At 40.1% G+C, this 22,713-nt stretch overlaps 1 protein-coding gene across 1 annotated transcript; it reads right to left on the bottom strand.

The window, feature by feature from the left end:
• Nucleotides 1-8,481: 8,481 nt before the first annotated feature.
• LOC121301255 lies at nt 8,482-22,164 on the bottom strand. The gene is made up of 5 exons (XM_041230419.1): nt 21,828-22,164; nt 21,326-21,410; nt 15,427-15,571; nt 10,488-10,616; nt 8,482-9,278 (listed from the first exon to the last, which is right to left on the bottom strand). The coding sequence occupies exons 1-5, from the start codon at nt 22,086-22,088 to the stop codon at nt 9,269-9,271; spliced, it is 630 nt and encodes a 209-aa protein (XP_041086353.1). The 5' UTR covers nt 22,089-22,164; the 3' UTR covers nt 8,482-9,268.
• Between the last annotated feature and the right edge of the window lie 549 nt (nt 22,165-22,713).

Genomic DNA, 22,713 nt, shown 5'->3' on the forward strand with positions numbered 1-22,713 from the left:
CCGCCATATATACACAAAATAAACTCAATACAATAAACAAATAATAAACAAATACAAAATAACACAGGGGCAGAGGGGGAGACCCAGTTCTAAAAATAAACAAACTGAACAGGATAGCTCGCCCTGTTACATAGGGCTAGACAGTTGGGAATTGCGACCACTCTGTCGTCCGACAGGTAGGTTCACACTGTAAGGGAATCCAGCCAGACCCAATAAACTGTACTTTGCACCGGTATTAATTGGCTTTCGGCCTTGTTGAGTGTGGGCCCCAGTCTTGCCAGATGATCTATCTCAATCCGTGTGGGCTACTGCTCCTTCCTACAAATGGCAGCAGATCAATCAGTCATCCAGTTAATTCAAGACCCTGATCCCTTGCAGCCACAAGGGGGCTAGGATGGCATCAACACACTTTGAGAACGTGTGGGGGGCTAAGGAGAGGCCGAACGGCAACATGGAAAACTTGAAGATGCTTCCCTGAAAGGTGAAGTGAAGTCATTTCCTGTGTGCGGGACGAATAGAGACATGAAAATACGTGTCCTTTAAGTCCACAGTGGTAAACCAGTTGCCCGGCCGGACTGACTGGAGGATGTGGTGATGTGTGACCATCTGGAACCTCTTCTCTCTCTCAGGAACCCGTTGAGGTGTCTCAGGTCTAGGATGGGGCAAAGACCCCGGCCCTTCTTTGGCACTAGAAAGTATCTAGATTAGAACACCTCTTCTTGATGTCTTTACATCTTGCCTGAGGACCAAGACCTGGAGGGTTGCTCAAGGATGTAACTACTATCCCTCGAAAGGGAGGAGGTCCTGCGATAAACTGTAGCGCATAACTGGTTTGTCTGAGGTGCAATTGTGCCAGTATTGCAGTTGATGTTGTGGGAATGGGTGGGTCTGAGGCTGCAAACCTTCAGGTGCCCTGCTGGGCTGCTGAGGCTGTGGTGGAGCCTGTCTTGGAGGCTGTTTAGAACTGTCTCCCAGGGCGCTGATGTGTTGGGGCCGGGTATTAGCTGCCGCAGAAGCCTGCAGGCGATGCCTCAGGTCGCCACGTGGCGCAGTGGGGATTGGGACTGTCTGGGTTACCATGGTTACAGGTGGACGCCAGTGCCTCATCCTGTCCTGTACCAGAGCATCACAGCTTCCCACTCTCTGTGGGAGCGTTCGCTGACCCGAACGTATGGCCAGTAGACATAGGCTCATCCAACAGGGCTGACATGCTGCATCCAGGACTCTAGCCTGTGATAGCCAAAGCCTCTACCCAGGGCTTGCCCTTGGAAGCCTGAAATTTGCAGCAATGTGCATACCCTCCCTCAGCCCTACGGCTAGTATTCTGGGACGGTAAATAAGATGCCATTGCTCTTTGCTCTTTTACAAAGAAAACAATCACGCAACTGGAGAGGTTAGTTATACTTACCTTACCTACCTGATTGTGAGAAGCAAAAGAGAACGGGATCTCCGCAGAGTGACTATTTAATCCCTCGGTAGGTGGGACCGAGGACGTCACTCCCCCAATGGGGCCTATCGGCAGCTCTGACATAAAATGCTCTGTAAATACCTGACCTCTATAAGAAACCTATATAAGAATGCTTTTTATCTGAACTTGTAGATGTCACAACCTCCAGTGTGAGGTCATTAAAAGGTGTACACCTTTGTGTTGCACTAAGGTGGTCCCAGGAAACAATAAGGTGTTGCTAACAATTATACTGTAAAATCAACAATAACAGGTATTTTTGCTTTTGAGTAAAATATAACACACGAGAACTTAAATATATACAGTACGCTCATTTAAACATTCTTTAAGCAATCAAAGCATTTTCTCACTTGATTTAACTCTTATTCAACCTAACGCTGTGGTTTTGACCCTGTGTTTTACTGTAATTTTACAATAAAATAACCAGATATATAAAATAAAAGTGTTGAATTTTCTGGAGCAAGACATGCACATTCTAAAGGGAGTCCAATTCTAAACCTGACTTTCATACTTTGAAAACTATTTGTTTTTATAAAAGCAATCAGGGCCAATGTATAATAGTGTCCTGGCACACATAAGCCCTTCAGTTCTCCCTTTATCTTACATTACAAAGACTACAAATACACTGACATTGTATACCTATTCCTTTATGATACATGTTGTATTGCTGCTTGGAATAAAAATATGTTTCCAAAATAAAAAATAACAAAGAACAATGTTATTTCACACATCTGTGTTTTGTTTAAATAAGATGCATATAAATGAATAACTTACTCTACTTTACACTGTGTTTATTGTTTTGTAAAATGTGTGGCATTAGTTTAAAGGGCCCGTCAGTGGCAATTCAGCTTGTAAGGAATTTTGTAAGTTTTTGTATTAGAACTGATTATTCTTTTATAATATGTTATTTTCTGTTACAAATTGAACAAAGAAGCTGGGAGTGGTATTTGGGGATTTGGAGCTCAGGGATGTAAGGAGAGAAGGATGTTCTGCTCTTCTCTGCTCTGCATGTTGAATGGGGGGGGAAGCGAAGAATCTCAGAGATAACGGATTCAAAGGAATGTGAGGGGGCTTGCTTGCTGCCTGAGGTGCTGGTGAAGTAAAGGAATGTCTGGCAGGCTTGGAAACTTGGAAACTTGCCAGGAGTACACAGCTATAGGAAGGAGGGGTCATAAATGACATAATTAAAAGGGTGTGTTTTGGAATCTACAAAACTGAAGTGAATGCATTGTCTGTCAATCTCACTGCAGCCCAAAGTGACAAGATGCAGTTCAATACAAATTGTTCAATTCTATATATTTGACACCACTAATATTGTTTATCAGTTTAATTATTTCTACGAGCTAGTCTTCTTAGTATCAGACTGGTCCAGCCCATTCTTTTTTTTTTTTGCCATATTGATTGGATCAGCATGAAACTCTTGCCTTATCTATCAATTATATCATGTGCTCAAAACAATTATTGCATTGAATCTTTTAATACATGACTAAACACTATATGGAAAGTGAAGTAGTCTCATATTTCAGACTTTGGCTTACAGTTTTACCAATGTTGCCAAGAATATTGAAGATAATAAGAATGAGTTAGGATAATAATTAGGTCATATGTATATTTTCTGACTTTGTCTTTCAGAATTAACCAAGCCATATGTTAAAACCCCAAAGTGCACAGAAAAGTGTTTTTAAATCAGAATACCGTTTTTGTAAATCTTAACTTTGCTGTTTAGAGGAACTTGTTGTTTAAATAGTACCTCATTGAGAATGCTGTTTTAGACATGCACATAAAATAAAATGAAGAGAATTCTCTCACACTGAAGTTATGGGTAGGAATAATCATAAGAGAGATAGAAGCATATAGGTATTAGGTATAGATATAAGAAAGTTATAGGTATTTCCCAAAAAATGAATTTGTTTGATCGCATGTTGTTTGGCTTTCTATATATTTAATAATTAAGCCATGTAATTTATCTGCACATTGTACATAGTTGCAGGATATCACAGGAGTTTCCTTACTGATCCCAGTGTAAGTAAAATTATTGGAAATTAAAGTACTGTACAGTTCTGTATTTATCTTCACAGCAGGCCTTTATGACTCATTCACACCTGTGTCACACCTTAGTGCTCAGTTTGACTGTTAAACACCCTTCAAGGGCTAGGAGTCCTGTTCCAGCAAACAGGTCTCAATGCTGTTGTATTTTGAGGGGTTCTGTTGCAGCACCCAGGTCTCAATGCTGCTGTATTTACTCCCCAAGAAAAGGTCGTGGGTCCAAAGTTACGACGACATAAAACTCCCCTAAACAACGTATTTTGAGGGTGTTGCAGCACCCAGGTCCAGAGTATTTTGAGGGGTTTCCTGGTTGCAGCACCCAGGTCTCAAACTGTATTTCGAGGGGTTCTGTTCGACAGCACACAAAACTCCCTGCTGTATTTTTGGGGGTTCGTCGTGTTCCAGCACCCAAGTCTCGACAATGCTGCTGTATTTTGTCGTGTGTTCAGAGTTACGCACCCAAAACTCCCCAAGAAAGGTCTGGGTAGTTTAAAACTCCCCAAGACAAGGTCGTGGGGTTCTGTTCCAGACACCCATAAAACTCTGCTGTAGACAGGGGATTTGTTACGACATAATAACTCCCCTCCCCTTGGGAGGATTTGTTAAGAACATAAGAACATAAGAAAGTTTACAAACGAGAGGAGGCCATTCGGCCCATCTTGCTCGTTTGGTTGTTAGTAGCTTATTGATCCCAAAATCTCATCAAGCAGCTTCTCTTCCACTCGTGGGTCCAGAGTTACGACGACATAAAACTCCCCAAGACAATTTTGTCGTGGTGTCCAGAGTTACGACAACATAAAACTGCCCAAGAGGGGGTCGTGTGTCCAGAGTTAGGACTCAATGCTGTTTGTATTTTGAGGGGTTTGGGTTCCCCCAAAACAACATGCTGTGGTCCAGATTTTGAGGGGTTCTGTTAAAGCTCCCCAGGTCCTCAACGTCTGTGGGTCCAGAGTTTGAGGGGTTCTGTTGCAGCCCCAGGTCTCAATGTAACGTGAGGGGTTCTGTTCCAGTTACACCCAACATCAATGCTGTTGTAAGACCAGGGGTCTTTTCCAGCACCCACGACAACATGCTGGTGTATTTTGAGGGGTTGGTTCCAGCACCCACGACAACATAAAACTCCCCAAGACAACGTCGTGGGTGGTTCAGAGTTACAGGGTCTCAATACTATTTTTGAGGGGTTTCCAGTGAGTTAATGTAGGAAAAAATAAACTCCCCTAAACACGTCGTGAGGTCACAAGTTACGCAACATAAAAAGGGACCACGTCAATGCTGTTGGTCCAGCACCCACGACATAAAACTCCAATGCAACGTGTGGGTCCAGAGTTACGACGACATGCCAAAACCCCCCAAGACAAGGTCGAGGTGTCCAGAGTTACGACGACAGGTAAACTCCCCAAGACAAGGTCGTGGGTTCAGAGTTACGACGACAGGTCTAAAACTCCTGTAAGACAAGGTCGTGGTCCAGAGTTACGTCTCAACATGGAATTTAAGACAAGGTCCAGCACCCAGAGTTATGACGACTAAAACTCCCCTAGGGATTTGTTTTAAGAACATAAGAACATAAGAAAGTTTACAAACGAGAGGAGGCCATTCGGCCCATCTTGCTCGTTTGGTTGTTAGTAGCTTATTGATCCCAAAATCTCATCAAGCAGCTTCTTGAAGGACGTGGGTCCAGAGTTACGACAATAAAACTGCTGTATTTTGAGGGGTTCTGTTCCAGCACACAGGTCATCAATGCTGTTGTATTTTGAGGGGTGGGTCAGAGTTACGACGACACCCAGGTCTCAATGCTGCAAGTCAAGGGGTTCTGTTCCAGCACCCAGGTACTCAATGCTTTAAAACTCCCCTAATGTTCCAGCAAACAGGTCTCAATGCTGTTGTATTTTGAGGGGTTCTGTTGCAGCACCCAGGTCTCAATGCTGCTGTATTTGCCTGTCATTCACAAAGCAATATCTACAAGGCTTCTACCAGTTTCCATTTTATCCCTTTATGCAAATATGATCAACTTGGAGTTTTCAGTCCATAAGTTCAACTGATAACTGCACATTTACAAAAAAATCTACAATTGCCAGTTTCATGCTTTGAATCTGGATTCCACTATACGAGATATATCACAAGATATTAACAAGTGGTGACAAAAGCGGGTTTGGGTACCCATTGGTTTTTTAGGTGTCAGTGTGCCTTTACGGGTTAAGGGTGTGAACACATTGGGGCGAGTGTCTGTCTGTTAATCCATTCATCCCAGGTATTGTATGTATTCCTTTATTTTCAAAAGAAATTATTATCTCTGTAATATTTTAATAAATATCAAACATGATTCAGAAACATAGATGCTATTAAAATAAAATGAATAAATGTTTCAAGGACTTGATTGTGTTTCAGATTGAAGTTGATCATAAAGATATAGCCTCTAGTATTGTTTTCTCTTCTCATCAGAAATAAAGCAGGAGATTCTGTTATAGCCACATATATTTGTTTGATGTGGATATTACTTTAAATAAACAATTACAAATTAAGTAGTTTTATTCAAATATGCCCCATTTATTAATATTCTCAGTTATTGTATTATTTTATGAAATAAGAACATAAGAACATAAGAAAGTTTACAAACGAGAGGAGGCCATTCGGCCCATCTTGCTCGTTTAATTAATAACATTGCCTCATCCTTCAAAGACTTTTAATGATGAAAGAGAGCTGCTCTCAAGCAAAGGTGGATTCGTAACTGTGGTTACAGTTAGAGGCAAAAAGGCACACAGAAAACAGGCTTCCATATATCCAGTGCACATTTCTTTACATATACCTTTTATACTGCTTGCTGTTTGAAGCACATCTATCTAAAATCGATCCACTGGAATGGCAAATGATATGATACATTTTGTATTTCTTACCCCTACATCCCTTTCCTTAAATACTGTGTGAACACCTGACACATGACCAACAACAGCACAAAAAATAAGCAAATCTAAATCACAAGCTACATGATATAGTTTACCTGGGTTTAATTTTCAAAGACGAAGAATGCAGTTTTGGAGGTCCATACGTTCAGTATAACCCTGAATTGCAGACTCCAGCAGTGATGCCAGTCAGGTAGCTCCTCTGTGAAGATTGTTTAGAATAATAAAAACTGACCACAGTCTGTCTTTAACCAGAGACAACATCCACTGTAGGCTGGCTTTGACTTTTAATAAAGTTTCTAACTGGCTCATTTACAATTCACTACCATTGGTTTTATCTACAATGCTAATATTTGCATTTAGGGCAGAGTCATCCACAGTCACAGAATCAACTTTAACAGCACATGGTGTTATGCTCTTCAATGCAAACGAATGTATTACTGATGATATCTGGCTTCTTTTCCAGGGAAAAGCAGCATCCTCATCAGACACTTTTATAGTATTCCAATATAGTTTATCTAGGGTTGCGCCAATGGAAAATAAAACAATGCTACCTTTATGAGGTACAGACACGAGAATTACTACTTTAAGAATGATGAAAAAAAGTGTGATGCCAATTGAACTGACTAAACAGCAGCTTACTGTTAACACTTAATAATAATAATAATAATAATAATAATAATAATAATAATAAACAATTTTATTTGTTGAGCGCCTTTCATACCAAGAGGTTCAAGATGCTTCACACAGACTTACCAAAGCTGTAATTACAAAAAATATTGTAAAAAGAACAAAAAAAATAAAAGACAATGTAGTATAAAACAAATGTAGGTAAAACAAAATATATATATATATATACAGTGCCTTGCAAAAGTATTCAGACCCCTGGCTAATTCTCTCATATTACTGAATTACAAATGGTACATTGAAATTTCGTTCTGTTCGATATTTTATTTTAAAACACAATTATTCAAATCGATTATTGTAAGGTGACACTGGTTTTATGTTGGGAAATATTTAAAAAAAAATAAAAAACTGAAAATATCTTGCTTGCATAAGTATTCAACCCCCACACATTAATATTTGGTAGAGCCACCTTTCGCTGCAATAACAGCTTTAAGTCTTTTGGGGTAAGTATGTACCAGCTTTGCACACAGTGTCGGAGTGATTTTGGCCCATTCTTCTTGGCAGATTTGCTCCAGGTTGTTCAGGTTGGTTGGACGATGCTTGTGGACCGCAATTTTCAAATAGTGCCACAGATTCTCAATGGGATTGAGATCAGGACTTTGACTGGGCCACTGTAGGACATTCACCTTTTTGTTCTTGAGCCACTCCAGTGTTGCTTTGGCCTTGTGCTTGGGATCATTGTCCTGCTGAAAGGTGAATTTCCTCCCAAGCTTCAGTTTTTTAGCAGACTGAAGCAGATTCTCTTGCAGTATTTTCCTGTATTTTGCTCTATCCATTCTTCCTTCAATTGTAACAAGATGCCCAGTCCCTGCTGATGAGAAGCATCCCCACAGCATGATGCTGCCACCACCATACTTCACTGTAGGGATGGTGTGTCTTGAGGTATGGGCAGTGTTAGGTTTGCGCCACACATAGCGCTTTGAGTTTTGGCCAAAAAGCTCTATCTTGGTCTCATCTGACCACAAAACCTTTTCCCACATTGCAGCTGGGTCACTCTCATGCTTTCTGGCAAACTCCAGACGTGCTTTCAGATGGTACTTTTTGAGTAACGGCTTCTTTCTTGCCACCCTCCCATACAGGCCAGTGTTATGCAGAGCTCTTGATATGGTTGACTGGTGCACCATTACTCCAGCCACTGAACTCTGTAGCTCTTTCAAAGTGATTGTTGGCCTCTCTATGGCTTCTCTCACAAGTCTCCTTCTTGTTTGAGTGCTGAGTTTTGAGGGACGGCCTTTTCTTGGCAGTGCCTGGGTGGTGTGATGCAGCTTCTACTTCCTGATTATTGATCCAACTGTGCTCACTGGGATATCCAAACACTTGGATATTATTTTGTACCCTTTCCCTAATCTATGCATTTGTATTACTTTATCTCTAACTTCTGTAGAATGCTCTTTGGTCTTCATTTTCCTTCAGATTCACAGCCTTACCAATGATCCTTCAACAGTGGGGTTTTTATCCATATATATAACATGGAAATGAGCAATTCAGTCACAACAAGCTGGTTTCTGAATAGAGCGCAGGGATAAGTACACTAGAGACAGAGCTGAATAGAGCACAGGGATACGTACACTAGAGATACAGAGCTGAAAAGGGCGCAGGGATACGTACACTAGAGACAGAGCTGAATAGAGCACAGGGATACGTACACTAGAGATACAGAGCTGAAAAGAGCGCAGGGATACGTACACTAGAGACAGAGCTGTTACTAGAGCCCCAGGTGACAAAGGAGGTGGACACAGAACACATTGCTCAAGCAAGAGGGCAGAGGCTTAACATCTCTTGTGCTTCTTTTAAAACTGCACTGACCTACATAACTAATATTAGTGAAAAACAAAAAAAACTATGGAATCATTTTGTTAACTACAAGGCTGGTGATATTTACTTCTGTCACTGTTTAATAACATAGACCCTTTGGTCTTTTAACTCTACATAAAACTCATTTGTTTGGGTTGATCTCAAATGTACTGCTTTATTATAATACAGTAACTTCTTGTTCAACATAAAAAATATCACATCATTGAAAAAATATGAAGTGCTTTTTTCCCCAGCAGTTTTATTAACAAAGTGTATGTTCAAGGTGTTCCTAAGCATTGCCTCTGCAAGTACTGTAGGATTCTCAAAGACTCTTGCAGCTCTGCTGTGCTTCATATTCCCGATTCAAAGCTCCTTTCAACTACATATTCCTGAAAGAGAAAAAGGAAAGGTAATTGATTTATTAAATTCCTTATATTTTTCCTGTTGTAAGGAGTGATATCCAAGGCTTTAAAATCCATTAACTATTTTTATAATAGACACTGCTCTCCCATTATCCATTGAGGTTAGCCATTCCATTATTACTCAATAACAGAACAGTAAATAAAGAACAGCTGAGAAGATGACTCTAAATAATGACACCTCTTCTCAACCACAGGGACACTCAAGCCTTGCTCTCAAAAACTCTTTCAGTGAACTACAATGTTTATCTTAGACAAAGGTAATAAATAACTTCTAAATAGTTGTATAACAGTAAGTGTGGAGTGTTCTCACAAGTTCCATTATAACCTCATAACAGCTAATATCCCTATTAGCACTTGCAACAATATACAATATACAATGTGGCATTGTATTACAACACTGTGGTCCAGGATCTCACCTGATGGCCGGTGGGAGCCGCTCTGTTTTGAGGTGAGCCTCTGACAGCAGTCACAGTACATCCAAGACTGGGTGACAGGACCCATTGAAAGGTAAGCACTGCATTTCAAACTCTCTGACTCATGATAAGATAGGGAGGCGCTGTAGCCTCACCCCCAGAATCAAAGAAAGCCTCCCACATGGTGTTCTTGTCTTTTCTGAATTACAGGCACGCTAACCAAGGTTTGAAAACCAATGCTCTTATTTATTATAGTACTCTAATCAGAGGTCCCCTTTTCATAGTGACTCTTAGTCTGGGATATGCAGATTGCTCAAATACAACAAGTCCAATTACAAGGTACCTAAGGTTAAAGAAAGTTCTCAGTTTCAATGCATTAGGATATCAATTCTACTTGCACTTCTTGGGTCATTTGACCTGACCAGTGTTTTCTGGGTCATGTTATTGGCTGAAAGCATGTTAGTCAATAAAGGAAGCTGATGGCTGATAAATGACAAAAATAAGCCATTTAATATAAGGGGTGGGGACAATTTCACACTCCAGGAGTGCAACACTAACTGAAAGCATGGCTTGCAAACAAAGATCATTTTAAAATTGTTTTACTCTAAATGCATTTCTTTCAAATCTGGACATTCAACACCGACATAACAGATTGAAGTGAACAACAGATTCTAGAATCATTTTGTTAACTACAATTCATTTAACATTTTGTGAAGAGATATGATCTCAGTTGCTTTTCTTGTTTGTATAATTGAGTACTCACACAGGAAGAGCCACTAGTAGGGCTGTTATGCAGAGAGCAGTGATGCTGTGAACGGGCACAGGTCTGTTCACCCCACTGAGTGCCAACAGCTTCACCTCGAGATCCTTGATCTTAGAGCGTTGCTCCTGGCTGCAACACAAAGACAAACACCACAGTGAGCATTGAGACTGACTGCAACACAAAGACAAACACCACAGTGAGCACTGAGACTGACTGCAACACAAAGACAAACACCACAGTGAGCACTGAGACTGACTGCAACACAAAGACAAACACCACAGTGAGCATTGAGACTGACTGCAACACAAAGACAAACACCACAGTGAGCACTGAGACTGACTGCAACACAAAGACAAACACCACAGCGAGCACTGAGACTGACTGCAACACAAAGACAAACACCACAGCGAGCACTGAGACTGACTGCAACACAAAGACAAACAACACAGTGAGCACTGAGACTGACTGCAACACAAAGACAAACACCACAGTGAGCATTGAGACTGACTGCAACACAAAGACAAACACCACAGTGAGCACTGAGACTGACTGCAACACAAAGACAAACACCACAGTGAGCACTGAGACTGACTGCAACACAAAGACAAACACCACAGTGAGCACTGAGACTGACTGCAACACAAAGACAAACACCACAGCGAGCATTGAGACTGACTGCAACACAAAGACAAACACCACAGTGAGCACTGAGACTGACTGCAACACAAAGACAAACACCACAGCGAGCACTGAGACTGACTGCAACACAAAGACAAACACCACAGCGAGCACTGAGACTGACTGCAACACAAAGACAAACACCACAGTGAGCACTGAGACTGACTGCAACACAAAGACAAACAACACAGTGAGCACTGAGACTGACTGCAACACAAAGACAAACACCACAGTGAGCATTGAGACTGACTGCAACACAAAGACAAACACCACAGTGAGCACTGAGACTGACTGCAACACAAAGACAAACAACACAGTGAGCACTGAGACTGACTGCAACACAAAGACAAACAACACAGTGAGCACTGAGACTGACTGCAACACAAAGACAAACAACACAGTGAGCACTGAGACTGACTGCAACACAAAGACAAACACCACAGTGAGCACTGAGACTGACTGCAACACAAAGACAAACACCACAGTGAGCACTGAGACTGACTGCAACACAAAGACAAACACCACAGCGAGCACTGAGACTGACTGCAACACAAAGACAAACACCACAGTGAGCATTGAGACTGACTGCAACACAAAGACAAACACCACAGTGAGCACTGAGACTGACTGCAACACAAAGACAAACACCACAGTGAGCACTGAGACTGACTGCAACACAAAGACAAACACCACAGTGAGCACTGAGACTGACTGCAACACAAAGACAAACACCACAGTGAGCACTGAGACTGACTGCAACACAAAGACAAACAACACAGTGAGCACTGAGACTGACTGCAACACAAAGACAAACACCACAGTGAGCACTGAGACTGACTGCAACACAAAGACAAACACCACAGTGAGCACTGAGACTGACTGCAACACAAAGACAAACACCACAGCGAGCACTGAGACTGACTGCAACACAAAGACAAACACCACAGCGAGCACTGAGACTGACTGCAACACAAAGACAAACACCACAGTGAGCACTGAGACTGACTGCAACACAAAGACAAACACCACAGTGAGCATTGAGACTGACTGCAACACAAAGACAAACACCACAGTGAGCACTGAGACTGACTGCAACACAAAGACAAACACCACAGTGAGCACTGAGACTGACTGCAACACAAAGACAAACACCACAGTGAGCATTGAGACTGACTGCAACACAAAGACAAACACCACAGTGAGCACTGAGACTGACTGCAACACAAAGACAAACACCACAGTGAGCATTGAGACTGACTGCAACACAAAGACAAACACCACAGTGAGCACTGAGACTGACTGCAACACAAAGACAAACACCACAGTGAGCATTGAGACTGACTGCAACACAAAGACAAACACCACAGCGAGCATTGAGACTGACTGCAACACAAAGACAAACACCACAGCGAGCACTGAGACTGACTGCAACACAAAGACAAACACCACAGTGAGCATTGAGACTGACTGCAACACAAAGACAAACACCACAGCGAGCATTGAGACTGACTGCAACACAAAGACAAACACCACAGCGAGCAGTGAGACTGAATCCTGACTAAGTCTGAAGGCACAGAACACGAAGTTAGTCCAAAGTAATGGGATTACTTGTTACTAACAAAATAGTTACATACATCTTCTCTGCCATGACATCTTTTTTGTTATTTTTATTTATTTGTTTTACAAGCGGTTAGTAATAGTTTAGTGTCAAAATAGTTTATGTCAAACTTGATAGAAAATCTGTAACAATGGTGGACATTTACTTTGGATTGTTATTGTCGATACGTGTAGATACTCCTATCCACAGAGCAGGTAACACAAAGTCCCTAATAAATATGTTAAAATAAATTACTTCTACACCATACAGAAAAGTTAATTTTGCCAGTGCTTGCTAGTCTATTAACCAGTTTTAAATTTAAAGCATTTATGTTTATTGTTCAAGTTTTCACCCGTGCAATACTGTCCTTCAATTACTACATGACAGTGTGATCATTCCACTGTGTGTGTTAACCATAGCAAAGTTTTAAAACTGAGTGAGCAAATGCCTGTCAAAGCGGACTGCAGTTAGTAATCCTTCCAATTACTGATATCTTAAAATTGAAGGGCCATATAAGAATGATAAATATTATAACTCATTTTTACCAGGCCTTTGTTATTCTCTTGCTGCAGCGACATTATAGATGATATAACTAGTTACTGTAAATGAGATGCTGTTTAATAGACACATTTCATTAAGTAAACACAATTTTGAATGTGTTTGAGATTAAAAGTAAAAATACAACACTTGTGAATGTGCTAGTGATAAATGCCAATTCAAAAACCGTCAATCTACCAAGGTAGCAAATTTAATACCAGCCACAATTTCCAGTTATACAGTACATTAGTTTCTTAAAGGATTTCCACTATCACATTAGAAATATACTGTTTAGCACTGATCTGTACAATCTACTGTGCCACCAGCATTTGAATAATGCTTTACATTACACTGATCTGCATGTGATTAAATACATAACCTTTACAGTAAATTATGGGTTACTTGCAATATTTAATGTTAATTAAACCACATATATGCATGCATGTATGTATAATATTGTATACTTAGTGGTAGCATTTAGTAACATTGAAAAACCTGAACCAAATTCGAATACATTTTTACTCATTTTGTCTCTTTTTACCGACACACAACCAATAGTGCCAGTTTTTAACATCTATTAATACTAAGAAATACTATTGGCATTATAGCAGTGCTTCACCCAGAAAGAACCTTAGCAAAGAAGTAACAGTAATTGTTGCCCATTGTTGTTGATACAGGTGTGTGTTTTTCTCTTGTGAATTTCGAGTTCATGCAAGGTGAGAGACAATTCAGCTATCTGCAGCCATTGTGAGGATTTCCCCTTATTAAATCTGTTGCTGGGACCTCTGCCAAGCAGAAACTGAAAACTGCCAAATATTCTACTGTGTTCCACCTCCTTAGTGATGTTGTTGCTCTCTGCTTATTACTATCAAAGTATTATACATTCCAAAGTCCTTTGAGTTGTTTCCTGGGCTGAAGAAGCCCAGGCCTCCAGGGGTAAGCGAATGAGATTGTAGCTAACAAAATAATTCCAGAAATCTTACGTGCTGTGCAGTTCTCTTCCTTACTTAGGTCAAATGTATAGCGCTAGATAGATTTAGATAGTGTTGCACTTCCTCGGGCAATTGCTCCCACCCCTTCAACAGTTTATTTTCTGTCCTTAATTAACCAGTAGCTTCCCCTATTGACTGACATGCTTTCAGACCGTAACACTGCTGAGGTCACATGACCTAGGCAGTGAGTGTAACTGAATTTCCTGGGAGCAACACGTGGAAACTGAGGACTTCCTTTTAATTACATGTTTGCTCTAACATTAGTTTAAAAACTGCATTTGAGATGTGTGTAGCTGATTAAAGGAGTATACAAGACTTACAGAATTCTTTGTTTGGACCATTACACATTAGATAAGAAGCTAGCGATGTAACTTGCAGTGCTGCAGAGTAAACCCAACAAGTTGAATTTGAGACAAATACAACAAAGTTGATCTGATATGGCACCATATTATATAATTGGGCCAAATAAGAAACTGTTAACTGCTCCGAATCGCAGGGAAAGCGCACAGTACTTAGTTTAAAACATCTGTATAAATATACTGTATCAGATTATAAATGCATGTATGACTGGAGCAAAATCAAGGCGGACACAATCAGCACATAAGAGCTCCATTTAATGTTTTTAAATCTACATTAAAAAAAAAACTATTTTTATAAATTAGCTTTTGTAAACTAACCTTTTAGTGTTTTTATTTTGTATTTTTATTTATTTATCTTTTTTTATAGCTTAATCTTACAATTAAAGTGTTTTTATTGTTTAATTCCAATTTTGTTACATTTTTGTATTGCCCTTTTTCATTGTTCTATTTTTACAAACTAGCTTTTTATCTTTTTTTTTCCAATTTATAATTAACCACATTTCTCGCTTTTTTAGTTTAAATTTTATGAAAGTTTGCACAGTTGCATTAGAAATGTTTTTCATTTAATGAGTTAAGTTTTTTTTTTTCTTGTTTTGTTGTGTGTGAAGTGCTTTAGGATCCTTGGGATGTAAGGCAGTATAGAAATGTGAATTATACTGAATTGTATTGTATTGTATTGAATTGAATTGCTTTGTGTTGAATTATACTGTATTGTATTGTATTGTATTGAATTGAATTGTATTGTATTATACTGTATTGTATTGTATTGTCCTCACATTTTGTGCTGCAGCTCATCCTTCCTTGTCTCACATTGTTGTTTCTCTCTGCCAGTTGCTTCCACAGTCTCTGCATACTTGGCTTTGAAACTCTGCAGGTCCTGTGATGTTTGTGTCAAGGTCTGTTGCACTGATTCAATTTCACCTAAAGACACAGAAAGATCAATTGAAGCTACAACAACATTGCATTTATAGAGCGCATTTTAAAGACCAGGTCCTGTCAAAGTGCTGAACAACATTTATAAGAGCAAAATAAAATTCAAATAATAGTGGTTACATGGAACCAGTGTGCAACATGGTGTCAAACCTAACACCACAGTAAACATGTGCTTTACCCCTCCTAACACTACAGTAAACACATGCTTTACAACTCCTAACACCACAGTAAACATGTGCTTTACAACTCCTAACACCACAGTAAACACGTGCTTTACAACTCCTAACACCACAGTAAACATGTGCTTTACCCCTCCTAACACCACAGTAAACACGTGCTTTACAACTCCTAACACCACAGTAAACACGTGCTTTACAACTCCTAACACCACAGTAAACACGTGCTTTACAACTCCTAACACCACAGTAAACACGTGCTTTACAACTCCTAACACCACAGTAAACACGTGCTTTACCCCTCCTAACACCACAGTAAACATGTGCTTTACAACTCCTAACACCACAGTAAACACATGCTTTACCCCTCCTAACACCACAGTAAACACGTGCTTTACAACTCCTAACACCACAGTAAACACGTGCTTTACCCTTCCTAACACCACAGTAAACACGTGCTTTACAACTCCTAACACCACAGTAAACATGTGCTTTACAACTCCTAACACCACAGTAAACACGTGCTTTACAACTCCTAACACCACAGTAAACACGTGCTTTACAACTCCTAACACCACAGTAAACACGTGCTTTACAACTCCTAACACCACAGTAAACACGTGCTTTACAACTCCTAACACCACAGTAAACACGTGCTTTACAACTCCTAACACCACAGTAAACACGTGCTTTACCCCTCCTAACACCACAGTAAACACGTGCTTTACAACTCCTAACACCACAGTAAACACGTGCTTTACCCCTCCTAACACCACAGTAAACATGTGCTTTACAACTCCTAACACCACAGTAAACACATGCTTTACCCCTCCTAACACCACAGTAAACACGTGCTTTACAACTCCTAACACCACAGTAAACACGTGCTTTACCCCTCCTAACACCACAGTAAACACGTGCTTTACAACTCCTAACACCACAGTAAACACGTGCTTTACAACTCCTAACACCACAGTAAACACGTGCTTTACAACTCCTAACACCACAGTAAACACGTGCTTTACAACTCCTAACACCACAGTAAACACGTGCTTTACAACTCCTAACACCACAGTAAACACGTGCTTTACAACTCCTAACACCACAGTAAACACGTGCTTTACCCCTCCTAACACCACAGTAAACACGTGCTTTACAACTCCTAACACCACAGTAAACACGTGCTTTACCCCTCCTAACACCACAGTAAACACGTGCTTTACCCCTCCTAACACCACAGTAAACACGTGCTTTACAACTCCTAACACCACAGTAAACATGTGCTTTACAACTCCTAACACCACAGTAAACACGTGCTTTACAACTCCTAACACCACAGTAAGCAAGTTGTGCTTACAATTGAAAGTTGTTGTTTTTCGTAAACCTATGAATTTTACTGCTGTGTAAATAACCAGACACTAATGCAAGTGTACACAACACTGTGGCTGGGCAGGTTTTTGTGTAAATGTATATTGTAAGTAGTGCGTATTTATTGTAATTAATTCATATTAATGAAGTACATTATTGTTACTGGAGATGGACTGTCCTGCCCTCTCGACCAGCCGACCAACGGCACTAATCTTGTTCATGCAGGCAGATAAAGTCTGTGTATCCAGCAAGGGCCAGGGTATAACAAAGGTTCCATTTATTCACTTCAGGGCTGCTGCAAAACCAAAGCCAACTGGGCTAAAGAAGCTGAAATTTACAGACGTGTGTGTGTGAGAGAGAGAGAACCAGAACCAGGGTTGGATCCTGAGGAGTGAGTGAGCAAATCGAAACTGACGACAGCCGGAGTTCCTTTATTATTGAACAGAGAAGATTAGTTAAGAACATAAAGTTTATAAATGAGAGGAAACTATTCGGCCCATCTTGCTCGTTTGGTTGTTAGTAGCTTATTGATCCCAGAATCTCATCAAGCAGCTTCTTGAAGGATCCCAGGGTGTCAGCTTCAACAACATTACTGGGGATTGGGTTCCAGACCCTCACGATTCTCTGTGTAATAAAATGCCTCCTATTTTCTGTTCTGAATGCCCCTTTGTCTAATCTCCATTTCTGACCCCTGGTCCTTGTTTCTTTTTTCAGGTCGAAAAAGTCCCTTGGGTCGACATTGTCAATACCTTTTAGAATTTTGAATGCTTGAATCAGGTCGCCACGTAGTCTTCTTTGTTCAAGACTGAATAGATTCAATTCTTTTAACCTGTCTGCATATGACATGCCTTTTAAACCCGAAATAATTCCAGTTGCTCTTCTCTTCAGGGATTGTAGAGCCCACCAAAGTTTTCGTACACTGTGTTGTATGCACTCCATGAGCTGCCATTGCTGGTAGTGTCATGTGAGCTGTTCAGTGTGTTGATCTGTAAATAAATCCTGTTTGCCTGCGGGGGGGGGTGTATCAACTTCAACCTCCGTCTCGATCTCCTGCCTGTCACTCAGCAGCGGATGCACGCAGTCACAAGCATTAATACCCTGTATCTTTCTAAACAAGGGATTTAGGGGAGCTTCCTAATAAAAGCTGAATCTCAAAACGCTAATTGTGTGAATATAGTAATTGTTACAGCTTTGTATAATGGTATGTAACAGGGCCAGGAGCCCTGTACATGAAAAGGGGGCAAGGCAAAGCCCTACTTTAAAATGTTTTTGTATGTGAAGAATGAACAAGGTGCCGTCCGTGACGTTATTGTTTTGTTTTTATTTTATATTTAGTTAAGAATGGGGTACTCCCTGCCTCTGTGCATATTTTATATTTACTTTGTATTTTGATTTATTTATTGTATTTGTGATGGCGTAGCTGTGTGTTTTTGTATTTGTGATGGCGTGGCTGTGTGTTTTTGTATATGTGATGGCGTGGCTGTGTGTTTTTGTATTTGTGATGGCGTGGCTGTGTGGTTTTGTATTTGTGATGGCGTGGCTGTGTGGTTTTGTATTTGTGATGGCGTGGCTGTGTGGTTTTGTATTGTGTTGCAGCGTGTATGGGAAGTCCCATCCACGTTAATGAACTCATGCAGATTGTGGCCGAGGGGTAATAGAATAATTACGAGCTAGTTACACCCCTCGGCCACGGTATATAAACCTGCAGCTCTCCCTGCTCAAGGTGGGTGTTTGAAAGGAGGAACGAGAGTCAGCGAGTGGATTAAAAACTAGACTCAAATATGAATAGGAACAGTGACAGCAACTGCAGCTGCCCAGCCTGACCTACTGTTTGTGTTTAGTGTTCATGATTATTTTGTTAAAACTTTTATTTTGCTCTTTTGTTAAGCCTTTTTTTTTTGTTTTACTATTTAAACAAAAACGGAGCACACCGCGTCTTTTGCCCGGCAGTACTGCGTTTGTTGAGTGTTGTGTTTTGTGTTCAAGATTTATTTTTGTTAAAACTTTTATTTTGCTTTTTTTTTTTGTTTTACTATTTAAACAAAAACGGAGCACACCGCGTCTTTTGCCCGGCAGTACTGCGTTTGTTTTTGGTCCCTGCTTCTGGCCTGACGTCAACACACGGCTACCCTGTCACATGGTATTAAAGCAGGATTCATTTATCTGAGTTTTTACATATCCGCCCTTACTCTGGTCCCACCGCAGTCGGATACGCGACGGACTGCTGTATTTACATTTTAAAACAATCTCAGTCCTTCAAAGATTCAGTCTCTGAGGCTTGTTGCTTAGTCTTCCTGATCTTGTCATTTGGGTTGTAGTAGGAGGATGCCAGTTCACAGGAGTAGACAAGGATGGCAAAACTGTGGCTGTCAGCTGTGGTTGGTCCCTGTCATTTTGGGTGATGTCAGAGTGAAGGTGTAGACCTGTACGCTAGAAGCATGCGGTATGGGTCTTTAGCTTGCTTCAGCAGGTTTTTCACAGTCTGAACTGTTCGCTCCACTTCGCCGTTGCTTTGCTGGAACTAAAACCATAATCTTTTGCAAATGTAGCAAAGTATAGCCCACAGACTGTGATCCGTTGTCCGTCACAAGAGTCTCCGGAATCCTGTGATATGCAAAGATGGACTTCAGGTGTACAATGAAGTCTGATGATCTTGTTGGTGTAAGGTTAGTTCTCTCTACATATCTAGAGAAAAAAATCTACAACAGTGAGGTAGTTGTTGCTGTCAGGCATGAAGAAATCTGCTCCTAACTTCAACCAAGGCCATTCAGGTAGGTCTGATGGCACTGGAGGTTCTGTGTGATTGGTGTGCTCTTTGATACGTGTTCTGCATTTCAGAAGTGGCTCGTTGGGTTGTTGGCTATGACCAGGCCACCATACTTGGCTTGGCTTGTCTTGGTTGTTCAAGGCAATTAGTGTGGCAGGATAGCATCAGCAATGCAACTCAGAGACAAGAAGCTGCAGTGCTGTTGCGCAAATTTATTCCAGACTTAAATAACGCTTTCTGTAGCCTCTATGGTCTGTATAAACGTAGCATGTTGACATGGCTTTTTTCGTTTCTTTAATGTGATTTCTAAAATATACCGGTCATTTTTTTTTAAATTTATGGCGCTTGCTTACAGTACCAAGTGCAGCAACAGCCTCGGGTCCAAACTGTCAGCCAAGTGTAGATATACTGTTTACATCCTCGCTATGTGGCCTTTATTATACGATTAAATACTGATTTTCAAAAAAAAGAAAAAAAACTGATGATGATGTTGGCTCGTACAGCTCTAAATAAGGAACCAGGATTTGAATTAACATTTGCAATTGAAAGAAAACTGAAACTTTGTTGATGGGGGGGGGGGGGGGGGGGGGTTGTACTGTGTTCTTCAATGAATAGGATAGAGCCAGAATACTGGATGCAGCCACAAATAGGTACTGTACCTGTAATTCTACTTTTATTCACAGTCTCATTGCTATTATTATTATTATTATTATTATTATTATTATTATTATTATCATTATTATTATTATTATTAGTGGTAGTAGTGACATATAATAAAGAAAATCAAAGAATAAAAACAGTACTAATATTATTAATAATTTAGCTAATGCCTTTATCCAAGGTAACTTACTCCAGCAGCTTGTTCATTTTGGATTGTCCTTTTACTGTAGCGAACAAAAGGCTTTGGACCCAAACAGGGTTGTTATAGCGAAGGTGTACTGTATTTAGTATTTGTATGTTTAATACACGACCCTTACACATTTTCATATATAACGCGTGCACATTTGTTATTTCATTTTTGTCATTTTTCACCTCCCATAGTGTTCAACATTTAACAGAGGGTATAAAGAAGTTTGGAATTTCGAAGTTTGGAAGGTCAGAATCCAATATCATCCCTTACAAAAAAGTAATATACGGCAAGTATAAAAATTGTCTTGTTTTATATACACGGCATGCATGGGGAAGGGCAGCAGCAGGGCTGGTAGGTGACGTAATCACACACAAAGACATAAGCCCGATATACGCTCCTTACAAGGAGCTGGCTCCTTTGTACAGCAGTATCAGCGCTATGCTTTATCTCTAGAGGACCTGGGTTAGTGCTTTTAACCTCTTCTCAGGGAACAGTGCATTACACAACACTGCCCGCTACACGACCACGCTAAACACTGTAAGAATACAGACACCAAAATCAAGGATATGCCCCCCAAGTACCTTGCATAAGAGTTACTTTTGCTGTGACATTGGCAAAGGTCAAAATTTCATTATGCAGTGCAGTGAGATTGTCATGTAAAATGATCTGAAACAAAAAAAAAGAATCAGTAATTTACTATTAGTATTTCTGAACAAAAAACACACATATTGTAAAGTAAATCTTAATTTAAAAGTTTAAAAAAAGGTAACATATAACAAACAGTTATACAGTAAATTTCAAACTCCCCCACACAGCCAAAAATAACTGCATTCTGCCAAAATCAAAACGGAAAAAACTAGAATTCAATGCACTCGTTTTTCCCAATGCTGACCTATGCATTTGTTCAATTGTAGAAAATACAGCTTAGTGAAAACAAAACTATTTTACTTTGTTATTAAATTAACTATATACCAGCACTGGATTTCAATACCTCAAAATCTCTTAAGTGTAAGTGCAAATTTAAAGAAACAACTGTTATTTTTCATGATTGCTCGAGGTACAGGAGAGCATTCTGAAGCTTACCTTTTGTTCCTGGCACAAGATAAGGGATGAGTTGACTGTGTTCAGGTTTTTTTCACCCTGAGCCAGCATAGCCTGTAGTCTAGTCTGGTTTTCTTTGCTCATCTCCAGAAATTCCACTTTTGTCTCATGCAAGTCAGAGGAGTTAGAGAAGTGTAAATCATTCTCATTATTTCTCTTTACTGCAAAAATGGTAGCCACTATTGCCCATACTACCAGAATTACCAACAAAACTCCAAGGAACAAGTTTCGTAATCCAGCCATTCTGGTAAAAAGAAATTATGTCTATCTAGTTCGCTTGGTTCTTTGTGACTAAGAGGGAGTTTTGCTAAAAAAATCTACACTGTGCTGTTATTGGAACTCTCCCAATCTCTAGAATGTTCATTAAGTTGCACAACAGGAAGAGGGTGTTCTTTTCATGGAAATTAAATATTATAATGTTTACCTCAGAGTTTATAACAAGAATTGAAATATGTAGTAGAACTCTTGTATGCACTTTAAGAACGTTGTAAATAGCAAAGAGGGGATGGTTCTGGGGAACACAAAAATAACCAATGACTGAGAAATCAACACAGAGGGGGAACCAACTAACTAAAAGTAGCATCAAACTGTGGAGCATGCTATGGAGGCACTTGCAATGAATCAAGAAGATGTTCTTAATTGTAATGAACACAATGGGCCTTATTTATGAAAGGGCACTAAATTTGGAGTTAGTGCGCACTTAAAGTAGTGAGCCTAACATGTGTGATAAATCTACATTTACTGCCCCATTTACTAACAGAGAATGCATTAATTTGCGTGAACTGCATTTGGCTAATTTACATACCACACCGTGCACACTACATGTATTGTGAGCGATAATTTAATGTTTACAATAATGTCTACAATA

The sequence above is a fragment of the Polyodon spathula genome, chromosome 27 (genome assembly GCF_017654505.1).
Source record: "Polyodon spathula isolate WHYD16114869_AA chromosome 27, ASM1765450v1, whole genome shotgun sequence".
In the NCBI taxonomy this organism is placed as follows: Eukaryota; Metazoa; Chordata; class Actinopteri; order Acipenseriformes; family Polyodontidae; genus Polyodon; species Polyodon spathula.

Excerpts from the sequence above, each read along its gene's own strand:
- LOC121301255 (XM_041230419.1), bottom strand. The coding sequence starts at position 22,088 with ATGGCTGGATTACGAAACTTGTTCCTTGGAGTTTTGTTGGTAATTCTG. Across the intron at positions 21,411-21,827 it reads TCTTGTGCCAGGAACAAAAG|ATCATTTTACATGACAATCT; the intron begins GTAAGCTTCAGA and ends TTTTTGTTTCAG. Across the intron at positions 10,617-15,426 it reads GATGAGCTGCAGCACAAAAT|CCAGGAGCAACGCTCTAAGA; the intron begins GTGAGGACAATA and ends TTTGTGTTGCAG.